At 41.2% G+C, this 19,367-nt stretch overlaps 1 protein-coding gene across 3 annotated transcripts in view; it reads right to left on the bottom strand.

Annotated features, from left to right (window-relative positions):
* tet2 (tet methylcytosine dioxygenase 2) overlaps positions 1 to 19,367 on the bottom strand; it is a 31,890-nt gene that overhangs the window by 2,191 nt on the left and 10,332 nt on the right. For all 3 annotated transcript variants that reach the window (XM_032529214.1, XM_032529197.1, XM_032529206.1), the window contains exons 2-10: positions 5,115 to 8,066; positions 4,942 to 5,032; positions 4,740 to 4,833; positions 4,424 to 4,632; positions 4,028 to 4,178; positions 3,859 to 3,948; positions 3,463 to 3,600; positions 2,915 to 3,263; positions 1 to 1,925 (exon numbers count right to left, since the gene is read on the bottom strand). The exon at positions 1 to 1,925 is cut by the window's left edge and continues 2,191 nt beyond it. In XM_032529214.1, the coding sequence (XP_032385105.1) occupies positions 577 to 1,925; positions 2,915 to 3,263; positions 3,463 to 3,600; positions 3,859 to 3,948; positions 4,028 to 4,178; positions 4,424 to 4,632; positions 4,740 to 4,833; positions 4,942 to 5,032; positions 5,115 to 8,022 (5,379 nt within the window). In that variant the 5' untranslated portion in view covers positions 8,023 to 8,066 and the 3' untranslated portion in view covers positions 1 to 576. The remainder of the gene's footprint in view (positions 1,926 to 2,914; positions 3,264 to 3,462; positions 3,601 to 3,858; positions 3,949 to 4,027; positions 4,179 to 4,423; positions 4,633 to 4,739; positions 4,834 to 4,941; positions 5,033 to 5,114; positions 8,067 to 19,367) is intronic.

The following is a 19,367-nucleotide window of genomic DNA, read 5'->3' on the forward strand; positions in this document are numbered from 1 at the left end:
TTACCAAAAGATTCTCTTTATCAAAAAGTGCTCTAAAACACTGACTTGCCTAAAACCATTATGCTGATAATTTGATCGTGCAATGATATTTTCAGTGTCCTGTTGTCATAAGTCATTCATTGTCACTCGTAGAGTGAGTTATGGTCATAGTGTAAAGGCATTTTAATTAAAATAAATGGTAATTAGCACACACTTTAGCACCGTGAATGTTGTCATTTACAAAGTCAGTGTTTTATGCCAAGAGTACAATTTTGTAAAAAAAAAGAAAACTGTTTCCATTAAAAATAGGTCCTTGTGTATCAGACTGAAAGCACCAGAGATTTTGACAGTGTGTATCTTGCAAAGTTGGCAAAAAAATAAATACATCCTTAGGAGGGCCAACAAGTAAAGATTGATTGTTAAACAGGCGAAAGACCTGATGTGAAAGGTGATCTGATCACAGGTTCCTTTTTCAACGCTACACTGTTGCTAACCTTACGAACAGGAAGGAGTGTTTAGACAAGGCCATTTGTCTTTGTTTGTCGTAAATGAAGCACCTCGAATTTTCTTCTTGAGGGTTTTTTTGTTTTTTGTTTTTTATACAAACTGACTGTAAGGCCCTGTGACCTTGGTGAAAGCGTATGGAGATGTATTGACATAGGTGTTTGTTGTGCACGATAAGGACCCCTCCATTAGTGCCTGGATAAAACGCTTGTACGGAGGCTCCCCGGTGGTTTCTGATGACTCTGGATGCTCACGCTTCGCCCCCTTCTTACCCTTGCTAGGTGTCCCCTCACCACCATTCCTCTCTGCATCTTCCTCCTTCTCTCGAGCCTTCTCTGCCATTTTGGCTTCCCACAGTGCCAAACCATGCTTGGCCTCATTCATATTTTTGTGCTGGTAGAAGACCAAGGAGATGCGTGTTGGATGGTTGCGGTCAGGGTTTTTAACTGGGGTTGTGGCATGGAGCTCCCGTTTTGCACACTCAATAAGGACTGAGCCGTGGCTTGGTGCCACTGCCACACCACCAATGTCGGGGTCCAAGAAGTTGTGCTCATTGTCTGACCACACCTCAGGCTTTTGTGGGGTTGTGGGTGTCTGTGGCATTCCAGGCTCCTGCTTAATACCAGGCATACCTAACAATGACTGTGTTTCAGGGTTTAAACACCTACCACTTAACTGAGCAGAAAGCATCTGTGGGCGGGGCATGGCCATCTCTGTCTTGATTTGCATGTGGAAAGGATCTTCGCCTGAGGCTAAGATTTGAGGGCTCCGAGATAGGTATGGATTTGGGTATCCTCCAAACTGATTGCCTTTGCTCACAGCAGCTGTATAGTCTAGACCTCCATGAGCTGAGGGTGCTCTTGAGAGGGGGTCCATAAACCGGGGGTCTGATGCTCCATTAGGACCATAAGGGGAGTAAGGTCTCATGGGGTGAACTGGCCTCATGCTACAGGCATTGTAACCATTGACCTGTAAACCTGGCTCACCATACCTTGGCTGATAATTGACCTCATAACCTTGATGTACACCGTACTGCTGCTCTGAGTAAAGTGCAGGCCGCTGTTGTCGATACATGTCCAGGTGCTTTTGGTTTGAAGCACAGTATGCATGGTAACTGTCAAGGGGCATTCCTCCGTTACATTGATAACCTGGGTATGGACGATTTGATCCATTAATGTAAGAGTTTGGTACATGGAGTGGGGAGGGGTAAGGGCTGGCAGGTGTTGGTGGCTGAGGGGGATACATGGTGCTTGGCTTGGAAGTGCTTGGAAAAGACCCAGGGTGGTTGGGGAACCTGGGGTAGCTGGCTAAATTAGTTGAGCCAGGATAAGGAGAAAGAATGCTCTGGTGCTGTTGTTGCTGTAGTTGCTGATGATGGGACCCAAGGGGGTGTGTTGGCTGACCTGACTGTAGAATTGCTCCCACAGCACCTGGAATAGGTCCTAGAAAACAAAACCCCCAAAGGATAAAGGCCTAAGCAGCAGCGAAACAATTACACAAATCTCTTTGTATGTTGAAAAAACGTCCTTACAAAGAAATAAAATATTTGACCCCATTTTCAGCTAGTATTAAAATCCGTCCTGAGTGATCCGATCACAAGTGGACAGCTCTAAGTACAAGTGTGAATCCATCCAGGACACATAGAGATCCCATCGCTCAGACCACATTCACAGGGGGACTGGGGGACATAAAACCACATTCTTTCAGCAGTATGTACGCGTATGGGTCCTGGGCCACATTAAAAAAAATATAATATTTTATTATCATAAAACGTCCCCGAATTCACTAATATATAGGATATTAGTACAGACATTCAGGGCTTAAAGTATTCCGGCACCATGCTGGATCTCTGGCGTGCAGCCGTGAAGAAAATAAATAAATAAATAAATAAATAAGGGAACTTGCATCCAGTTTTATATTTTCGAGTCAATTGATTTCACTTACCAATCATACGAGAGGAACGGAATTCTAACTAACGCAGAACTTAAAATACTCGCGCCTGGTGCCGGATTTCTGGGGTATGACTATTTTAGAAAAATAAAGTCCACATGGGATTTGTTTTTGATGCACTAGGTTTAACCAATCATTGAACTTCCACCTACCAATGAAATGAGTTCTAGCTAATCAGATGCAAAGTAGGGCGGGTCCTTGCCAAAAAGTGAGCGTACGGTGTGTGGTCTTTGTGGTAACGCGGCAAAAAAAAATGTAGATACAGCTTTAGTTGAGAAAAGAGTTAAAAACAAATGGCGCTGGGCATGAACAGAGGACAAGAGGAAAAGGGTGGAGACGGGAAGCCGTTTAACACTTGGCGTCTCACATTGAGCACCCAGCTGTAGCGGTGATCAGATCACCCGGGACAGATTTTAAAACCAGGTGGAAACTCACTATAAAATACAATTTATTAAATGTGTCAGAATAAATGTTACCCTACCTGCCATAGGAGTGCTCTGAGCGGTGTTCTCATAAGTGCCAGCTTTTGACTTGGCCAGGAGGGCCTTCTCTGCCCTTTCATTGTCCAGCATGGCATTCTTGTTGGCAGCTGCCTTCTTAGCATCTAGCTTTTTTTGCCTGCAAGACTTGGCGGGCTCTGCAAGCATGCGTACTTGACGACGGAAGGCACTGAGGACTTGGATGGCGCCTGTCTTGATTTTCTCCTGCTGACCCTCCTCACTGCCAAATTCATCAGTGTTGGAAGCCTTGTAAAGAGGCAGTACATGGAGCTGCTCATCCTCTGGTATCTTTGCGATGTCTCGGTTATCCTCACTTGTTAATGTACACACCTGGAGAAACAGGGTGAGGTTAACACTTTTTGTTGGGGATGTCACATCAAATAAGAAATCTACTTTTGTTATTCCCATATCTGTTTTAAAGCCGCACTTCGATGGAACCTAGCTCTATGTGCCGTCTTTCTATATCTATTTCATTCTCAAACAAATACAACATACTTGGAAAAATAAACGTTGCCCAGTTTTTGCTTACCACAGTGCTGCCACCCTGCATGTTGTGGAGGTCTCTGTGAGCGTGGGCACAGAAGTCTAGACAGGCAGTGACCCCAGAGAAAGGACGCCCCTCTTTAAGCCCCAGGCGACAATCTGTTGCTCTGTGTTCATGTTCCACCTGTGTCCAGGAACAGCAGGAGGTACATTACCATGTAGATATTTTGAGAAAAAAAACCATGCACAGTATACTATTTTTGGTAATGTGTGCAAGTTGCATCACTCACATGTATACATGTGACTTAAAACCATGCTAGGCTTAGATTTGATCTGAAAATCAATTATTCCTTTGAGAAACGTGACATTTTTTTAATTTGTATTATACATTTTTTTATAATAAATAAAATAAAATATAAATAAAGTGTTTAAATATACACACCTGGTTTCCATAAGCGTCAGGTGCCAATGTTTTATACAAGGGACCCAATAAGGTTGCTAAATTTTGAAAGTTGTGCTCCAGTTTCTCTTCCTGAAAGACAGAAAATAGCAGATAGTATTTAGTACCTTAATTGGCATATTATAATAACGTTACCATGGTGCATGTATACCTCTTTCATATCATCTCCTAGTAGTCTGAATTTTCTTGGGATTTTACTCCGGGCAAACTTGCAGCCGTTGTAGTACATGCTCCAGGAGCAGCCGAAGGAGAAAGATGCTCCACAATTGTCAGGATTTAACCCTTGGCATGCACAGGTCCTCCTAAAGAGGGATTCAATTCAGTATTTATTAATATGGGTTAATTCAGTATAAGACAAAATTGAGGACTGAGGATCAAATTGGGAACTTGTACCCAAAGTATAAATTGATGCAAATAATAAAAAAAACACTCAAAAGCTTTTAAAATATTTTAACCAAGAACCAAACATTCCTCTTCTGTGGTTGGTTAAAACAAAACTACTGTAGCCCACTTGGCCAGACTTAAGTTCTATAGTGCTGTCACTTACTCCTCATTGATAGCACATCGTCTCTGGGTGAGGGCTCCATGCTTTGTTAGAGTTTCACGTAGCTCACTGTAGAGTTGGTCAGCCAAGCTGGGCAGGATGCCCTCCCAGACCAGAATTACTACAATGATGCAGGCGGTCTCACATTTGTGACCAGTGCGTTCCCGCACCAACACCAGTAGCTTTTCTTCCACACTGGATCGACGAATCACCTTAAAAGTGACAGGTATACATTTGTGGACATGCAGATATTTGAGGCATACACCAGGCCAGCTGATTTGTTTGTTTCTCAAATGAAATATAGAAAAGTGGTTCTTACCCATTTAGCTATGGGGCACCCTTGGGTACTTTTTCCTTCCTTGCCGGTGTATATTACTTTCTCAATCCTGATGGCGCTACCAATAAGACCAGACCTTCAATGCAGAACAGAGACATTAAAGTAAGTAAAATAGTAAACAGTGGTTATTTAAAACACAGTCTATGTTTACAGTCATTTTTCAAAAGGTCAAATTTGTGGCTACCTTTTTTCCATCTTCTCCCGTATACCTGCAACACTCGGTGCTGACCCCAAGTGAGTGTAGTATGGGCCTTCATCCTTCTCACTGATTTGTTCTAAATATCATAAAGGAACATACATTAATATTTACACAACAACTGATCAAACATATTTCAGAACCAACAACTTGAAACTCACCAACACAGTGGCAGGATGCAATGTCGTATTGTGTTTTCATGGGTGTGTCCAGTAGATTCTTTATAGGGGTATCCAATAGCTTCATGGGAGAGTCCATAAAGTTTTGTAGGAGGTGTTCCTTCTTAGGAGTGGAATCAGGTGCGTTTTTTTTAGCTACAGCGGCTGGGGCAGCTGCTGATGATTCTATTCCAGATAGGTCAGTGTTTGTTGACAGGATTGTGACAGGCCCAGAGGATTCCACCTTGACTTTATTTAAAGAATTGACGACAAGGGATTTCTTCTCAAACACAGGTGAAAGCTGGTACTGCCTCAGGCTTTGTTCCATGGAGGCCAAGATGTTTCCCTGCCCCTGCCTTCGCTCGCATAGGGATGGTTGATACTCCTGCTTGACTTGCACTCCACCTATGCCTGCCTCTTGCATCTGTAACTGCTGCTCCTGCTGCTGCTGTGAACAAGGCAGCTCAAATCTGGGTCCGTTTTCCATTTTCACAGCTCTGAGACCATGTTTGGGGACACTAGTGCTCTGAAGGGGATGAGGAGGGCCCTGGCGCTCCTTCCTTTGTAACAGGTGCATACGCAGAGCTGCATGGGGACCCACAGGTGCTGGAGGTAGTCGAGGTCCTCTTTGGAACTGAGTGCATGATATCTTCAGCTGCTGTTCAGCCTCATGATACATCTGTGTTGATACCTGTTGGTTTAACGCGCCTTGTGGTAAGTGAGGTTGTGAGTGTATAGAGGTCTGGGAGAAGTCTGCATGGTTGGGCTGGTGACTGTGGTTGTTAGGCCGCTGTGGTTGAAATTGCTTGAGGTTACTGCTGCCTGAGTTTGGTGGAAACTGCCTTTGAAGTTGTTGACGCTGTTGCATCTCTGTTGTGTTATTGTAACTGAATGTTGCATGGTCACTGTGCTGGGTGTGTTGGTTGTTGGATTGAGCAGAAGTGTTTCTAAGAGGCTGATTGGGTTGAAGCTGCTGCTGACTTGGCTGACTGCGAGGTCTATAATCAGGAGAGTTGAGTTGCTGCCCCTCAAATTGCGGTGGGTGGGACAGTGGACGTTGAAGATGACAGTGCTCTTGTTGTTGCTGCTGTTGCTGTGATGGTAAAAAACCAGGAGACAGTATATCCTGCAGATCAGGGTCTTCAGATAAGTGCTCTGACTGCATGTGGGTGTGGTAGCGGCTGTCTGCCTGCTGATCTTGGCGCAAATTACGCTGCTCAGGCATTTTCTGGGGTAGAGGCTGCCGCATTTGAGGGGCTTTCAAATTTGATTGCCACTCAGGGGCAGTGCTGTGCTGGGCTGGAGCACAGTGTGTTTGGGCTGGGAGACAGTCTTGTTGTTGCTGCTGGAAGTTGTTAGACCCCTGGCTGCTATCTGTGAAACCTGACTGTGTCTGGAATCTTTGCGCTGGATTTGGCTCCAGCATCTGGCAGTGAACCTGGGGGTTAGCTGTCTGCTGCTCCAACTGTGGCTTAGCAGGGATGCCCCTCCACATGTCCTGCTCTTGAGCCTGGGATGACGAGCCACTCGCTGGTTGCTGCTGGGAATGTGAAGAATTCTGATCTACCCAGCCTCTCTGGTGGGAAGTCGAACCTGACAAGTTGGCTTTCTGCTGAGATGTGTTCGCCATCCCGTTTTCTAACCCATGACTTGGCTGCTGGAGACTGGGCCCCAATGGGTCAGATCCATGTGAGTTCCCGGCATTTTGTTTAAAGGTCTGGGGTTGAAGACCATACTGGTGGCCCCTGTCAGTGCCATGGCGCTGATGCTGACCAGACCTGGTTTCTTCACTTTGTATCCCAGAGTTTGGAAAGGGTCCATATCCACCTGTCTCTGCTGCCTGTAAAGGAGCATTGCGCTCCAGAAAAGAGTTCTGGTTAAACTCTTGGTTGGCCTTCGCATATATATCTTGAGGATTTGTGTCCTCTGGATAGCACCGTGGCCCATTTTGATGTTGTTGTGAGCTATTGGCAGGTGAGATTATGCCAGGCCGCTGACCTAGAGTCAGCTCCTGACCAGGGTAAGATGGCGGCCGCTGCGGATGCTGTTGCTGCTGGTGGTCTGCTTTAAAATTGTTTGAGTATCCATTCACTACATAGTTGCCAGAGTTATAATTGTTGCCTCCTTCAACACTGCCCAATGCGCCAGGCTGCTGTTGCTGTGAGTCGGGCATCTGAGCTGAATTGGGCAATCCTGAGGTTAAAGAGGGGGGTTGAGCACCTTCACTGGACAGTTTATTTGCCAGTGAACCATTTCCAGCATTTAGCTGTGGCCCAGATGTTTGTGGTGTGATTAACACTTGCTCAGGATAATACTGAGACAAGGTTTTCTCTAAAAGATCACCTGGAGTGCTTTCTATGGTTGAGGGGGGTGATACAGCACCGTTTGGAATCAAAACTTGTTTATTCCTTGGTAGACAGAAAATATCTCCATTAGAATAATTACAGTTCCTCTTGTCTAACTTAATCTCTGTCTGTGGGGTATTGCATTCAAACTCTGTTGCCTTTGTCATCTCAGGAAAGCTATCCACCAAACTGGAGCTCATGTCATCATTTCTTTTAATCTCAGAATCTACTTTAAGTTTCTTCGGCTGTTGGACCAGTAAGGACTGCTCAACAAGTGCATGCTTCAACTCTCCATTCATCAAGTCTCCATTCATCACATAGGATCCTTGATCAAACAGCCCATGTACTGAAGAAGGACTGTTACTGTTTTCCCTGTGCCTCTTTATGGAGTTGACAACTGCGCTGGGCTTGTAATGGTTCCAGTTTGTATCCCCAGTGATCTGCAGAGAATCTCTCTCTGAAGACTGGCCTCCATTCTGGAGTTTGTGAGAGATGTTGCGAGATGTGCCAAATTGTGCTAATATCAGACTTTCTTCCGTCTCATGTCTGGTCTGTTCTGTTTCCATCTGGCCTGTTCAGAGTCCATCCACAGGGCTGCCCTCTGTCCGTCCTGCAGGGCAGAAAGAGAGAAATATTTGGTCACATCATTATTCAAGCATAGTTATGTGTTCAAATACTATAATATTAAAGAAAAAAAACAGATATGTGCAGAAACTTAACACTCAAATTATGTTCCACTGACAAACATCTAACTTCATCAACATGTTTGAGTTCTGTTTGCTTCCATGATGGAATATTTCTTAGACAAATGTAGGGTGGAAAGAAGAAACACTAGGAACAGTGACAATTGATTGAAGGTATTAGAATGCAAGAGTAATGTCCCAGATGGTAGATGGGAGGAGGAGTTGGCTGCTCATCAGCTGTTAGGTCGCCATATTCCTCACCCTGAACACATTGTAATGTCAAATATGCAAATACAACTCAGTTCTCAAGTTTGAGGCCTTTTGTTATCAGGGCTAAACTCTAGCATAGTGAGCTTTGTGCCATAAACCTATAATGAGTACAGACTATAAACTCACCCCCACAAATGTTTCCCACACTAATGTACTCATCCGGATAACGTTCTTTGTTTAATGTTTTTCAACTCTGATTTAAGTACATTTTATTAGTTGTTGGAGCTCCAAGGATAAATGTAAAAACCTCCAAATAAGAGTTTGGTAGCAATATATGGGTGACTATGTCACATGGTAATCTAAATAGGTTTTGTCTGGTTTCAGCTGATATTTAAATGTAGTATTTTGGCCAAACTGTGAGAAGAGCAAGCTTTTAATTCTTATAACTTGTAATGTTCACTGTAGGTCTAGTAACAATAAAGTAATAAAGGTAATGAAAAAGTATGGAAAATAAGATCTCTACAAAAGATTATGAAGCAAACGGAGCTTATGGTTTCATTGTTGCTTTCCCTGTACACTTTCTCTCTGCCCAAAGCCAACAGATACCTGTGATTCCGGTCAAACATTGATTTGTGGCTGCCTTCCTCAATTTTTAATGCATGTCACAGCCGCATCTGCAAAACAATTGCAGTGCGCAGGCCCAAAGAGCCGTAGTCTAATCCATCATAATTATAAGCAACTCTCCTCCAGATGCTAAAGGCATGGGCATCTGATGAGCACCAAGAGGGGGCCCAGATTTGTCCGCCTGCGCACAAGCATCCTATAGCCACAATAACCCTCTATTGAATGAACACACACGCACAGAAATTTGGAAGACTTTTTACATACAACAGACATGTAAAGAAACATTCTCTTGTACCTCAGATCTTTTTTCACACTACATGACTTTTGTTAAAAAATGTGGGGACAGCTTAAAATATGTTTTTGTGAACAGTCTGGCACAGCATGGTGTCTAGTGTAAAATGTCTTCATCAAGGCAAATTAGATTTGTTTAAGTTTAAAAGACTTCCTGCTTTATGTTCTCTGACATTTAGGTCAGCAAAACACTCTGTATGTACTTAAAATAAGTAAATAATGTCCTTGGAGCTCTGATTGAAGCTAGGGTCACAACTGCCGGCTGCTATGGTAAAGTTCTGAGAAATATGCTATACAACCTTTGAAAACATAATTGGATCCAGCTTTAGATTCCCACAAAAGCACTCCTGTTAATGCAAACCTACTATAGGCTTACTATAGGTACCATATAAGCTTGGGGGGGGGGGAGAAGAAATAACTAAATATTTGAGGTACTATGGCATGTTTCATTTGGAATGATCATACTCCATCATTAGGCCTGATTATCACATCTGGAAGCAGTTACTGCTGCTTATGATTCTGGCAGTCTTCATATGACATGTTATATCCAAAGCCTGATAACCTTTTTTGAAAAATGTTTGTATATGTACAGTATCCATGTCAGCCCCAACATGCATGGCCTTTTAAAGAAAAGCCATCTATTAATCATGTACATTGTTTCACATTGTCAGTGAATGACTATAAACACATGTCAGGTTCAGTGAGTCTAAAATAAAAGTGAATTCGATTTTACTGTACAGATGGGTCGTATGATATTATATTCAGCTACAGATATGAGTAGTATTTTATTTCAGATAAATAAAATAAAACATATTTCAATTACATAGACTTGGATACTAATATACTGTGCACTTACAGAGACAGTATTTATAATCAGGTTCCTCTATTTTCTTAAGCACAATGTCCAAACTGGTTGATGATTGAGAGAAAAAAAAGTCACTGTGTTGCAATTGTGGCCCACTCGACCGTCTGGACCAAGACTGCCTAAACAGGAAACTGTCAGGCCGAGCTCTGCCCAAGCAGGCGAACTGGTCGACATAATGATCTACTCTGTCAATCACCCCTCCAGGACATTAGCACCCTGCAGACCCCCAAAGTTAGCGTGCTAAATCTTCGACTAACGAGCCAAGCTGTTACAAGGGTGTCTGGAAGCTCCCACCGTTGTCACAACAGAGAAGCCAGCTGCCTGTTAGCAGGTGAAAGAGGGAAGCAGCACACCGAAAACAAAGACAGCTCTCAGGTCAATGGCCGAGGAAAAGAGCTTAAAAGAGCGAGTGAAGAGCTTGCATCCCGAATGTTAACTTAAAAAAAAAAAAAAAAATTACAAAAACCTGTCCTGCCTTGTGAGCTTGATGGAAATATATGTTCAAACATTATCCGATAGGGTTTTGTAAGGAAGCCAGAAGAATAGAGAAGTTCAGAAAACTCAAGAGCATGCAACCCCTCATTTAGACAACAAAAAGACAAAACTAGCTTTTTACACACAATATCACTTGAATAGATCTAGTTCAGATGAATGGTTAGAAGGATTACATAGAAATATATAGTAATGTTAGATTTGAAAATGCTCACAATGTTCCCTTCTTTAATGGCTTTAAGGGAATTATTTCTTGTCAGACTACAGAATGTCATCTAAGAACTGGGCCAACGTAATTCAAATGTAAAATAGCGTAAGACAATGTAACACTAATTCCACTAAAAGCAAGGATGCACAATTCGTGTGGGTACCTCATTAGCTATATTTAGACAGCACCGGAACCTGAAGATGAAGCGTCTCGGGCAACAAGTTGCAGAACTAATCTCCCGTTTGCTGCTGTCAGATAGAGATATAAAGTGCCACAGCGGGACACCATCACCAGCATTGTAATCAAAAGTGACACTGAGCCTCTTTACGATTATGTCAAAGTTATTAAAATTGAAATGTGTTATTTTGATAAATGAGTGCGAGAAAACCCTGTGGGAGTTGTGAAACGTGCTCGGCTCCGTTTGATGAATGGCAAATAGTATTTGCATCCCGGAGGCATCTTTATTCAAACGTTTAGATGTTATGTCTGTGGCAGATCTGCTGATTTTATGATGTGCTGTTTGAGTCATGTTTGGTTTCTGTGTTGCTTCTTATCATGAAATGAAGAGGATGAAATGACACAAGGTGATTATGATTGGTCTTAGACGGAATTATGTGCAGAGCAGTGCAGACTTTACAAGGTAATGTATCAGTCTCGATTGCAATGTTGCAAATTCACCTAGGAAAATGACTGACAATGATTAACACTGTCTCCTTGCCAACAATTTACTTAATGATTATTTCTCCCTGGGTTTGTAATTTAGGCTTAAATATTTACTAAAAATACATCAGTGTATACAGAATATAGCTTTATACACAAATTAGGAAATTAAAACCTTCTTTTTGCAGTACACTGCACTCACCATAGGAACATCACTTTAGGTATGTTTGGTCAGGGGAAAAGGATCTTAAAGGAGTAACCTAATGCTCCCACCTCTCTGAACTCTTTCACACACAAAGCATTGGAGCCCTGCAAACGTAACAATGAGGTCAGCGGTTGAATACCACTTCCCAACACCATGCAACTATTCCTTTGTTTTGTCTGGCCCTTAGTGCAATCTGAAAATCAGTAACTAAGTCAAGAGGTGAAAACTGGCGCTAAGCTGCTTTTAGTGCAGCTCCATTCCTGCGGGACACACCGGGGTTTACAAAGGATCGAACGGAGCCAAGCAGCTTGTCACAGTTGGATACACCCACACTGACAACAAAAAAAATCTTTGCAAACCCAGAACAAAGCCAGGGATCCCAGCTGAGTGTGCGTGCGCCTGTTAGTGCACAAACATATAAACACACACACACCAATTATACAATGTAAGTCCAACTTTGACAGTGCTTGTTTTAAGACATAAGTAGTTTTGGCTGCATCCTCTCGGACGTGATTCACAGGGAGATCTATTTTTGCTCCGGAAGTAGAGTGCTAAACCAAACCAGAGGCACAGCCTTGTAGTGGCTTTGGTGTGGATGCCTGTTGGAAGTTACAATGCTTTGATCTATTTTAGTTTTTCTTTTTAGTAGCTAATGTCCACCAGACGAATTGAGAACACTGTTTCAGTTTATAACTCAACTTGCTTGGCTTGAACTGCATTCCAAAAGCTTTCTTTTCCTCCAGAAGTCAATTTCTTTGTCTGTATACACTGTTGTTTGGCTTTCCTCCCTCTCCCACAGCCTCACCTCCAGTCCTCTGCCTTGTAATTACACTTACTGGTCCCTCTGTACTTCTCTCTGATATCATCTACTTCCCCCCTTTGTCTATCATCTAGCCTGTACAGTCATGAACGTGTCGAGTAAGCGCTGTTGTAGTCACTGCTCATAGTTATTGCCTCTGTAGTCTATATCCACAACATTCTACTTTCGGGAATGCTCCGGTGCTGCAGGAAATTCAGCCAGATGCATGTCTTTTTGCCAATATCCGTCTCCTTAAGCTTTGTTTGTGTTGGAATTTTAAACTCCGGTGGATTGATGAGGACTATGGTGAACTGCTCCTCAGATCTCTGCATAGCAAATTGAGAAAGCTAGCTAATCTGTCCAATCTGAGTTTTCTGTTGCACGACTAAAACAACTTTTGAACGTACACATGTTCCACCAAAACAAGTTCCTTCCCGAGGCAAGTTTTTCTCCCATCCCGTCGTTCTATGTGACGTAGCCAGACCCTCCTCTGCAGCGAGTGGAGGATGGTCTGGCCTCTGTAGCTATGTATATGCTGGCAATAATAGACGGTCAGTTGCTTTAGTACTTTGAAGCCTGGGGCTATGAGTGGACTCTTGGACACAGTGTGACCAGTGTTGTAAAACAATGGACACAGTTTGCACAAGAGTCATTTAAGGGTGACAGTTAATGCACATGACAGTAGAGCCTTCTTTTAACAATTAAGTGCCTTGTTTTTAGTATAGCTTTGCTTTACCTAATGCAACTTTTTTGTTTCTGTTTGTCCATCAAATTGCTAAAAATATCTTCAAACTATAATACAAAAATTAAGCAACAGATCATAGGTATTGTGGATATTTGGGCCTATTTCCTGTTGCTTTCTCACTAATGTAACAAACTTTAATTAACCAGACTTACACTGTGTTTTTGTTATTCTCAGAGAGAGTCAGTGAAATATGAGAGCAGCCATAGTATATGGGATCTATTGGCGTGACTTGGCAGCCGTGTGTGACATTCACCCCTAATGACAGCTGCTGGGAAACTTGGGTCTCTGCAGGTTGAGATCTCTAAGTCAGCTAGAAAAAAAGAGTCCTGCTGAATGGGACATGCAGCAGCACAGTAAATCAAAGACACACTTGCCAAGCCACAGCATTGTTTTGCAAAATAGTCCTAAGAATAAGCCATTATTTCAAGTGTACATTTCCCTTTCTTTGGTGATTTAGGACCAATCACATTTTCCTGTTTGATAGATAAGAACATGCAGCATGCGACCAGTCCGGAGAGTATAAATTATTCAGAGTACTTTTGAAAAGGTAAAACCTGCATGCATCATAAACTGAGTTATATCAAAGTCTGTGTGTATGTATATAAATACATATATATAGATATATATTATATAATATATATATATTATATATATATATATATATATAATATATATGTTACTAATATTAACAACTATATTCATTTCATAAATCACCTGACAGGTATTATAATTGTAAATAGTTACAATTATATTTTATGTATATTATAGTGTTGTTAAGCAGTAGCACTTGTGTAAAACAGTGAAGTCACTGTTTTACACAAGCTACTGCTTTAACAACAACAACAACACTGAACCAAGTGGCTTTGTCAGTGGTTTAACAGTGTGAACTTGTCCAATATCAAAACTATCGCATGCTATTCTTACCAACTTTGCTAGTCATTTAGACACTGTACCCACAGCATTGTACCGATAATACAAACTGAAAACCAGTCCTGATATTTGTTTCATATGACTCAGACTTGTATTTAATTGCATACGAAAGTATCAATATTAATATAATTATCTTTTTTAAATGTCTTAGACCTCCACCAAGGCGTTAATGTAGTGTACTTTTCCCAGTCAGGAACAAATGTTTTCCTACACTGAGTGAATGTAGCACAAACGCCCTATCTCACAATGTTAACAAAAGTCAGAAATAGTTTGTGTATCTGCACTGTCATTTGGATCCAAAATTGAATGGGTTCTTCCTTGGCACACGATACACCCTTCCAACAAGTTTAATGGAAATTGGGTTAGTAGTTTTTCCGTAATCTTGATATACAGACAAACAAACAAACACAGACATAGCCTCCTTGGCTGAGGTACTAAGTAATAATAACCCTTTAACCATGGGTTAAGTACATGTAACTGAAAGTGGATCGCAATATATTTTAGTGATATGTGGACCTTAACCAGACATCTTACATCTGTGTTGAGTATGTTGTTAAAATGTATGAGCCTCATTGGAGCCACCATGAAATCTTAACTTGAAATGTTAGAGGAGATGAACTCTCACTTCTCACTCAACCAAACATAAAGAAAAATCATGATATGGAAAATGGAAATAGTTATAAAACGTCTTTGTTTATAACTAAATTTTTGGTAATGGATATTCAGTGTCAAAATGTAGAAATACTGCAATGTATGCTGACAGACTGGAGTTAGACAGTTCAGACTGCACCAGCAGAGCAGCGAGTGAAACCTCATCCTTAGCAACCCTTACCAGTGTAATTAGGTCAGATGACTTGCATTCTAGTGTTTTAAATCCCCTCTGTAAATATAGAGCCGGACCTGCTGCTCCATGCACCTCATGACCTCTGACAACATTTTCACAACTCTGCATTCCAGCTCGCTACTTAAACAACAAAGTTGTAGGCTCAAAAAACAATTCAGAATCTCTTCATTCATCATTATTAAATCTAAGACTCAATTGCTACTATGGTCGTTGGCACTTAATCATGCATCCTACACCTTTAAGCTAAGTGTTATGGGTCTGGTTTCTGATTGCATATCAATGAACAGCCTGCAACATCTCAGCAACAAGAGGACTCTTTATGCACACAAATTTGCCTGATTTCAGGCAGTGTTTAATTATTCCTTTAGACATCCGTGTAGACAGTTTGAATAATGACAGTTCATGACATATGGCAAGCACATGAACTGAGTGTGGTGACTGACAGTAGGGAGGGAGGGCGGGGGGGGGTAAAAAGGGTGGACTGGAAAGTCTGAAAGGTCAGAACACACCAAGTCATAAAGTACAAAGTGAAGTGCAAGTAGTATGTGTTGTTCCTGACTGCTGTTACTAATAGGAAAGAAGTTAATTCATGGTCTGTATCTCACTGAGTCTCCGTCAGGCACCTCACACTTGGGATTTAGGTCACATGTCACGCTCATACAGTGCTTACAATGCACCTCACATGGTTGCTCGTGCTGTCATGACATCAGTCTTAACATTTGACACTCTCCACCCTGGCTAAGAAACAAAAGACCCCTGTGTCTACAGTCATTTTTAAACTCCTTCAAATGTACATGTTAACCAGATCATTGTGCTATTTAATTTTCCACAAAAACTAATTGATTTCTCTCAGTGTGTATTTTTATTTCTGTATTTTTGTGTACTCTTTAATCTATCTTCTGTTGTTGTTTTGGGAGCCCATATATGTTAAAAGGTCTGGCTTTGTACACTAAAGTATCTATCCGTTTGTATAGCTAACGTCCGAAAAGATCTTGTTGCTCTTCTTTCACACAATCAACATTAGCAACATGTGAGATCAACAGTCTCAGAAAATGTCTTAACAAATTCAACATGAAAGTGAAAATCCTGCACAACACCTAGATAAAAGATCACACACATACCTATGGGCAGAGCCGGGCAAGTTGTTTCTACTCTTTATGCTAAGCTAACGGACGGCTGGTTATAACTTCATACTTACCGTACAGACATAAGAGGTGTATCGATCTTCTCATCCAACTCAACAACTAATCAAATTGCCAGAATGTATAACTATTCCTATAAGACTGCAAGATAACATTTAAGGTTAGCATTGTTTTAGTTCATGGTCGTGCACCAACTTTGACTGGCATAAGGCTTTCCCTAAAGGTTGATACATCTGTCTCAGGTTTGGGGAGTAGACAGCTTCTGTTTTAAATTAAGATGTGTCGATCTTCTGTATTGGTCACTGAAGGGATGCAGACACGTGAAAGTTATGCAGGAATGCAAAAAGCTTGATGTTCTGATGTGGCTCATGCTGCTTTCATTAATAACAAAGGCCGCTGCATGAGGAGGGAAGCTGACTTGGCAATGTACAACCTCAGGTCTAGTTTTTCTGTCAGGTAGAGCAGTGCTGTTTCCTGTTGATGCTCACTGTGGCCTAATCACTACATTGTGACGTAAATACGGCTGCATCACATGACAGCCTAGAGCAACAGATCTATTTTTATTTCCTCTTCTATGCTTTAATCTCCCTTCATAGCTGACCAAAAACAGTGCAGCTCTGCAGGTGCAATCAGAAATTGAATGCAGATGAACAAATAACCCACTTTTTCAATTACATATTACACATTGGAAAATCTCCTTACATGTCAGTGGGTTGCAACGCAACAGTAACATTTATCTTATCTAGTCCATCTTTTCCAAAGTGTTGGATTTTTAGTGAAGTATGTATGTTGGCAAATGCAAGAGCATGCTATTCAGTATCTTCTATGAATCTGGAGACAAGATTAAGAGATTACAGCAGAAGAACTGAGGACATCCACTTCTGTTTGTAATTTCTAGAGAGCCTCCTCCCCCTCCTTAAGAAGGGATCTGTACAAACTACATTGTTCTTTATGTCTAATGCAAGACAGATGTGGCCGAGTTGTGGAGAGTCCCACTGCAGTTTCTGTGCTTCCACAGCTTTTTGCCTCATTGCCTTCTCTTACTGTATTGTGACATATTTGAGCTCACTACAGCATTATTTGATTAAGGTAATTGCTTAATATTATGTAATTCATTTTTATTTATTTATACAGCAGTAAAGGACCCAAAAAAGAAATTTAGATGTATTAGTTCAAATGTTTTTGGAATACGGATAAAATATGTTACTTGTGAAATTATAATATGTATAATCATTTTCTATGGTTATAAATTATACACTTGTTCTGGAAATCTAAAGCCTCAATTCTAGAGTACAATTTGTGTTATGTTATTTGAGCCTACACACAATCTTAAAAGAAATATAGATACATTTTCAGATTTATCTTTCCGCTAAGGGAAGCCAAATCTACACAAAAGTTTCGAGAATACTTAGTTTTGATTATGAGAAGACAACTTGGTGATTGTTGATTCATGGATAGAGTGCTGTACCCGAGGGTCTCAGTGTGGGCTGTGCACTTTTTTTGTGTAAAGACTATACATCAATTACTCAACCTGGACAGAGTTTAGCTGAAAACAACCTACAATGATGCAGCTGGAGAGTAAAGCTGAAAGACAAAACTGGAATAATGCATTGTGTATCAGGACAATAATAAGCAGTTCCTATTTGGTTAACTGGTCCAGCTCCCTCAAGGTAAAAAGATAAACTGACAGAGGGGAAAGATTAACTGGCACCATAATAATAAACTAAAAATAGTGCTCATAGCCATAATTAAGATTAATGTCAACACTAATCCAAGATTGTTTGATAGTGTTGTACAGGGTTCAGTGGGCTCAGGAAGAAGCAGTGGACAAGACACGTTTAATATATGTACTCGTAAAGACTCAAGGTCTGAGGAATATAGGAGTCAGTGATTTGTGGAAACCTCTTAGGGACCCGAGGACATGACCAGTTTTGTCGAGTATACTTTTCAGGGGCAAGGCTGCACTGGTTGAACTGCTGACAGTTTAAACTTCCCACAGTTCATGTTGTGGATACAAAGCCCTTACGCCAAGGGACAAATACTTCAGAATCTTTCTCTTGAGATTTCTTTTAAATAGATAAGACAAATAGATAAAGCAGTTCATTTTTTTTTTTTTTTTTGCGACCAAATCTTTTATTTAAACAAATAAGCAAAAGTGCAAAACATTGGTCTGGATGACAATATACAGAAAAGTACACTACACATACCAAAGAAGGCACAGTGCACCTTTCCCACAATCCTTTCTTGCGATCAAATGTTTCCACACTAAAACAAGGAGAGGAAATACAGGAAGGAGGGAGGCACAACAAAAACAACAGCAGGAACAGTTTCTGCAGCTCACAAACAAGACACACAGAAACAGACACAAACAAGAGGCAAGGCAGTTCAAGTTGTTGAAACAAATTTATACATAGATGTTGGTATGTAAATATGATTGAATTTGAGGATATTGCAATGCTATAATGTTTATAGTGTTTAATATCTGAGAAATACCCGATGAGTCGGTGAATATGAAGGTTTGAGCCTCAGGTTAATAATAAAGGTGACAGAAATGTTCTTGAGGATGACATTGGTATGAATAACTCAACAGCCTTTGGCGTAACCCTGCCTCCGTAGGTTTCTGACACAACTTGTTTAGCAGGTATTCTGGGGAAAATGCACTCACATGCAAAACATCATGCTGGTATATGCTACTGTTTCTACTTAAATAAGTCTGAACTGTACAGAAATCTAGCATTCTTCTAAAAATCCTACTTACGGTTGCTTGGTAAAAACATATTTAAATTATAGTTTTTTTAAATTCTAAAACAAGAATGTTATAATTTGGCTAATACTGAAACTGGTTCAAACTGCTGATTACAGACCACAGTATCATAGATCAAATCTATAAACCATCAGCCTTCCCTCCAAAACCATGTCTGTGAAACAGTATCACTCCTCAGAGCCATTCACACGCATGCTGTGCAAGTGTAGACAGTGTGACAGAAGAGGTAAATCCTGATAGTACACAGCAGTTAAACGTTAGCCCAGATATGACTTTATAAACCGGTTAGTCCTAATTTTTCTTGCACAATCTGAAAAGTAAGCCTACCTAAGTAGTTAACACACAGAGTCTAAACCTTTTTGTTGTTCCTTCAAGCTGCATCACATGCAGACTCTAATTAAGAAATGGGCTTCTGAGCGTACAACCCCACTAACCTCCCCACTAACCTC

This window comes from Etheostoma spectabile, chromosome 2 (genome assembly GCF_008692095.1).
Source record: "Etheostoma spectabile isolate EspeVRDwgs_2016 chromosome 2, UIUC_Espe_1.0, whole genome shotgun sequence".
Classification (NCBI taxonomy): domain Eukaryota; kingdom Metazoa; phylum Chordata; class Actinopteri; order Perciformes; family Percidae; genus Etheostoma; species Etheostoma spectabile.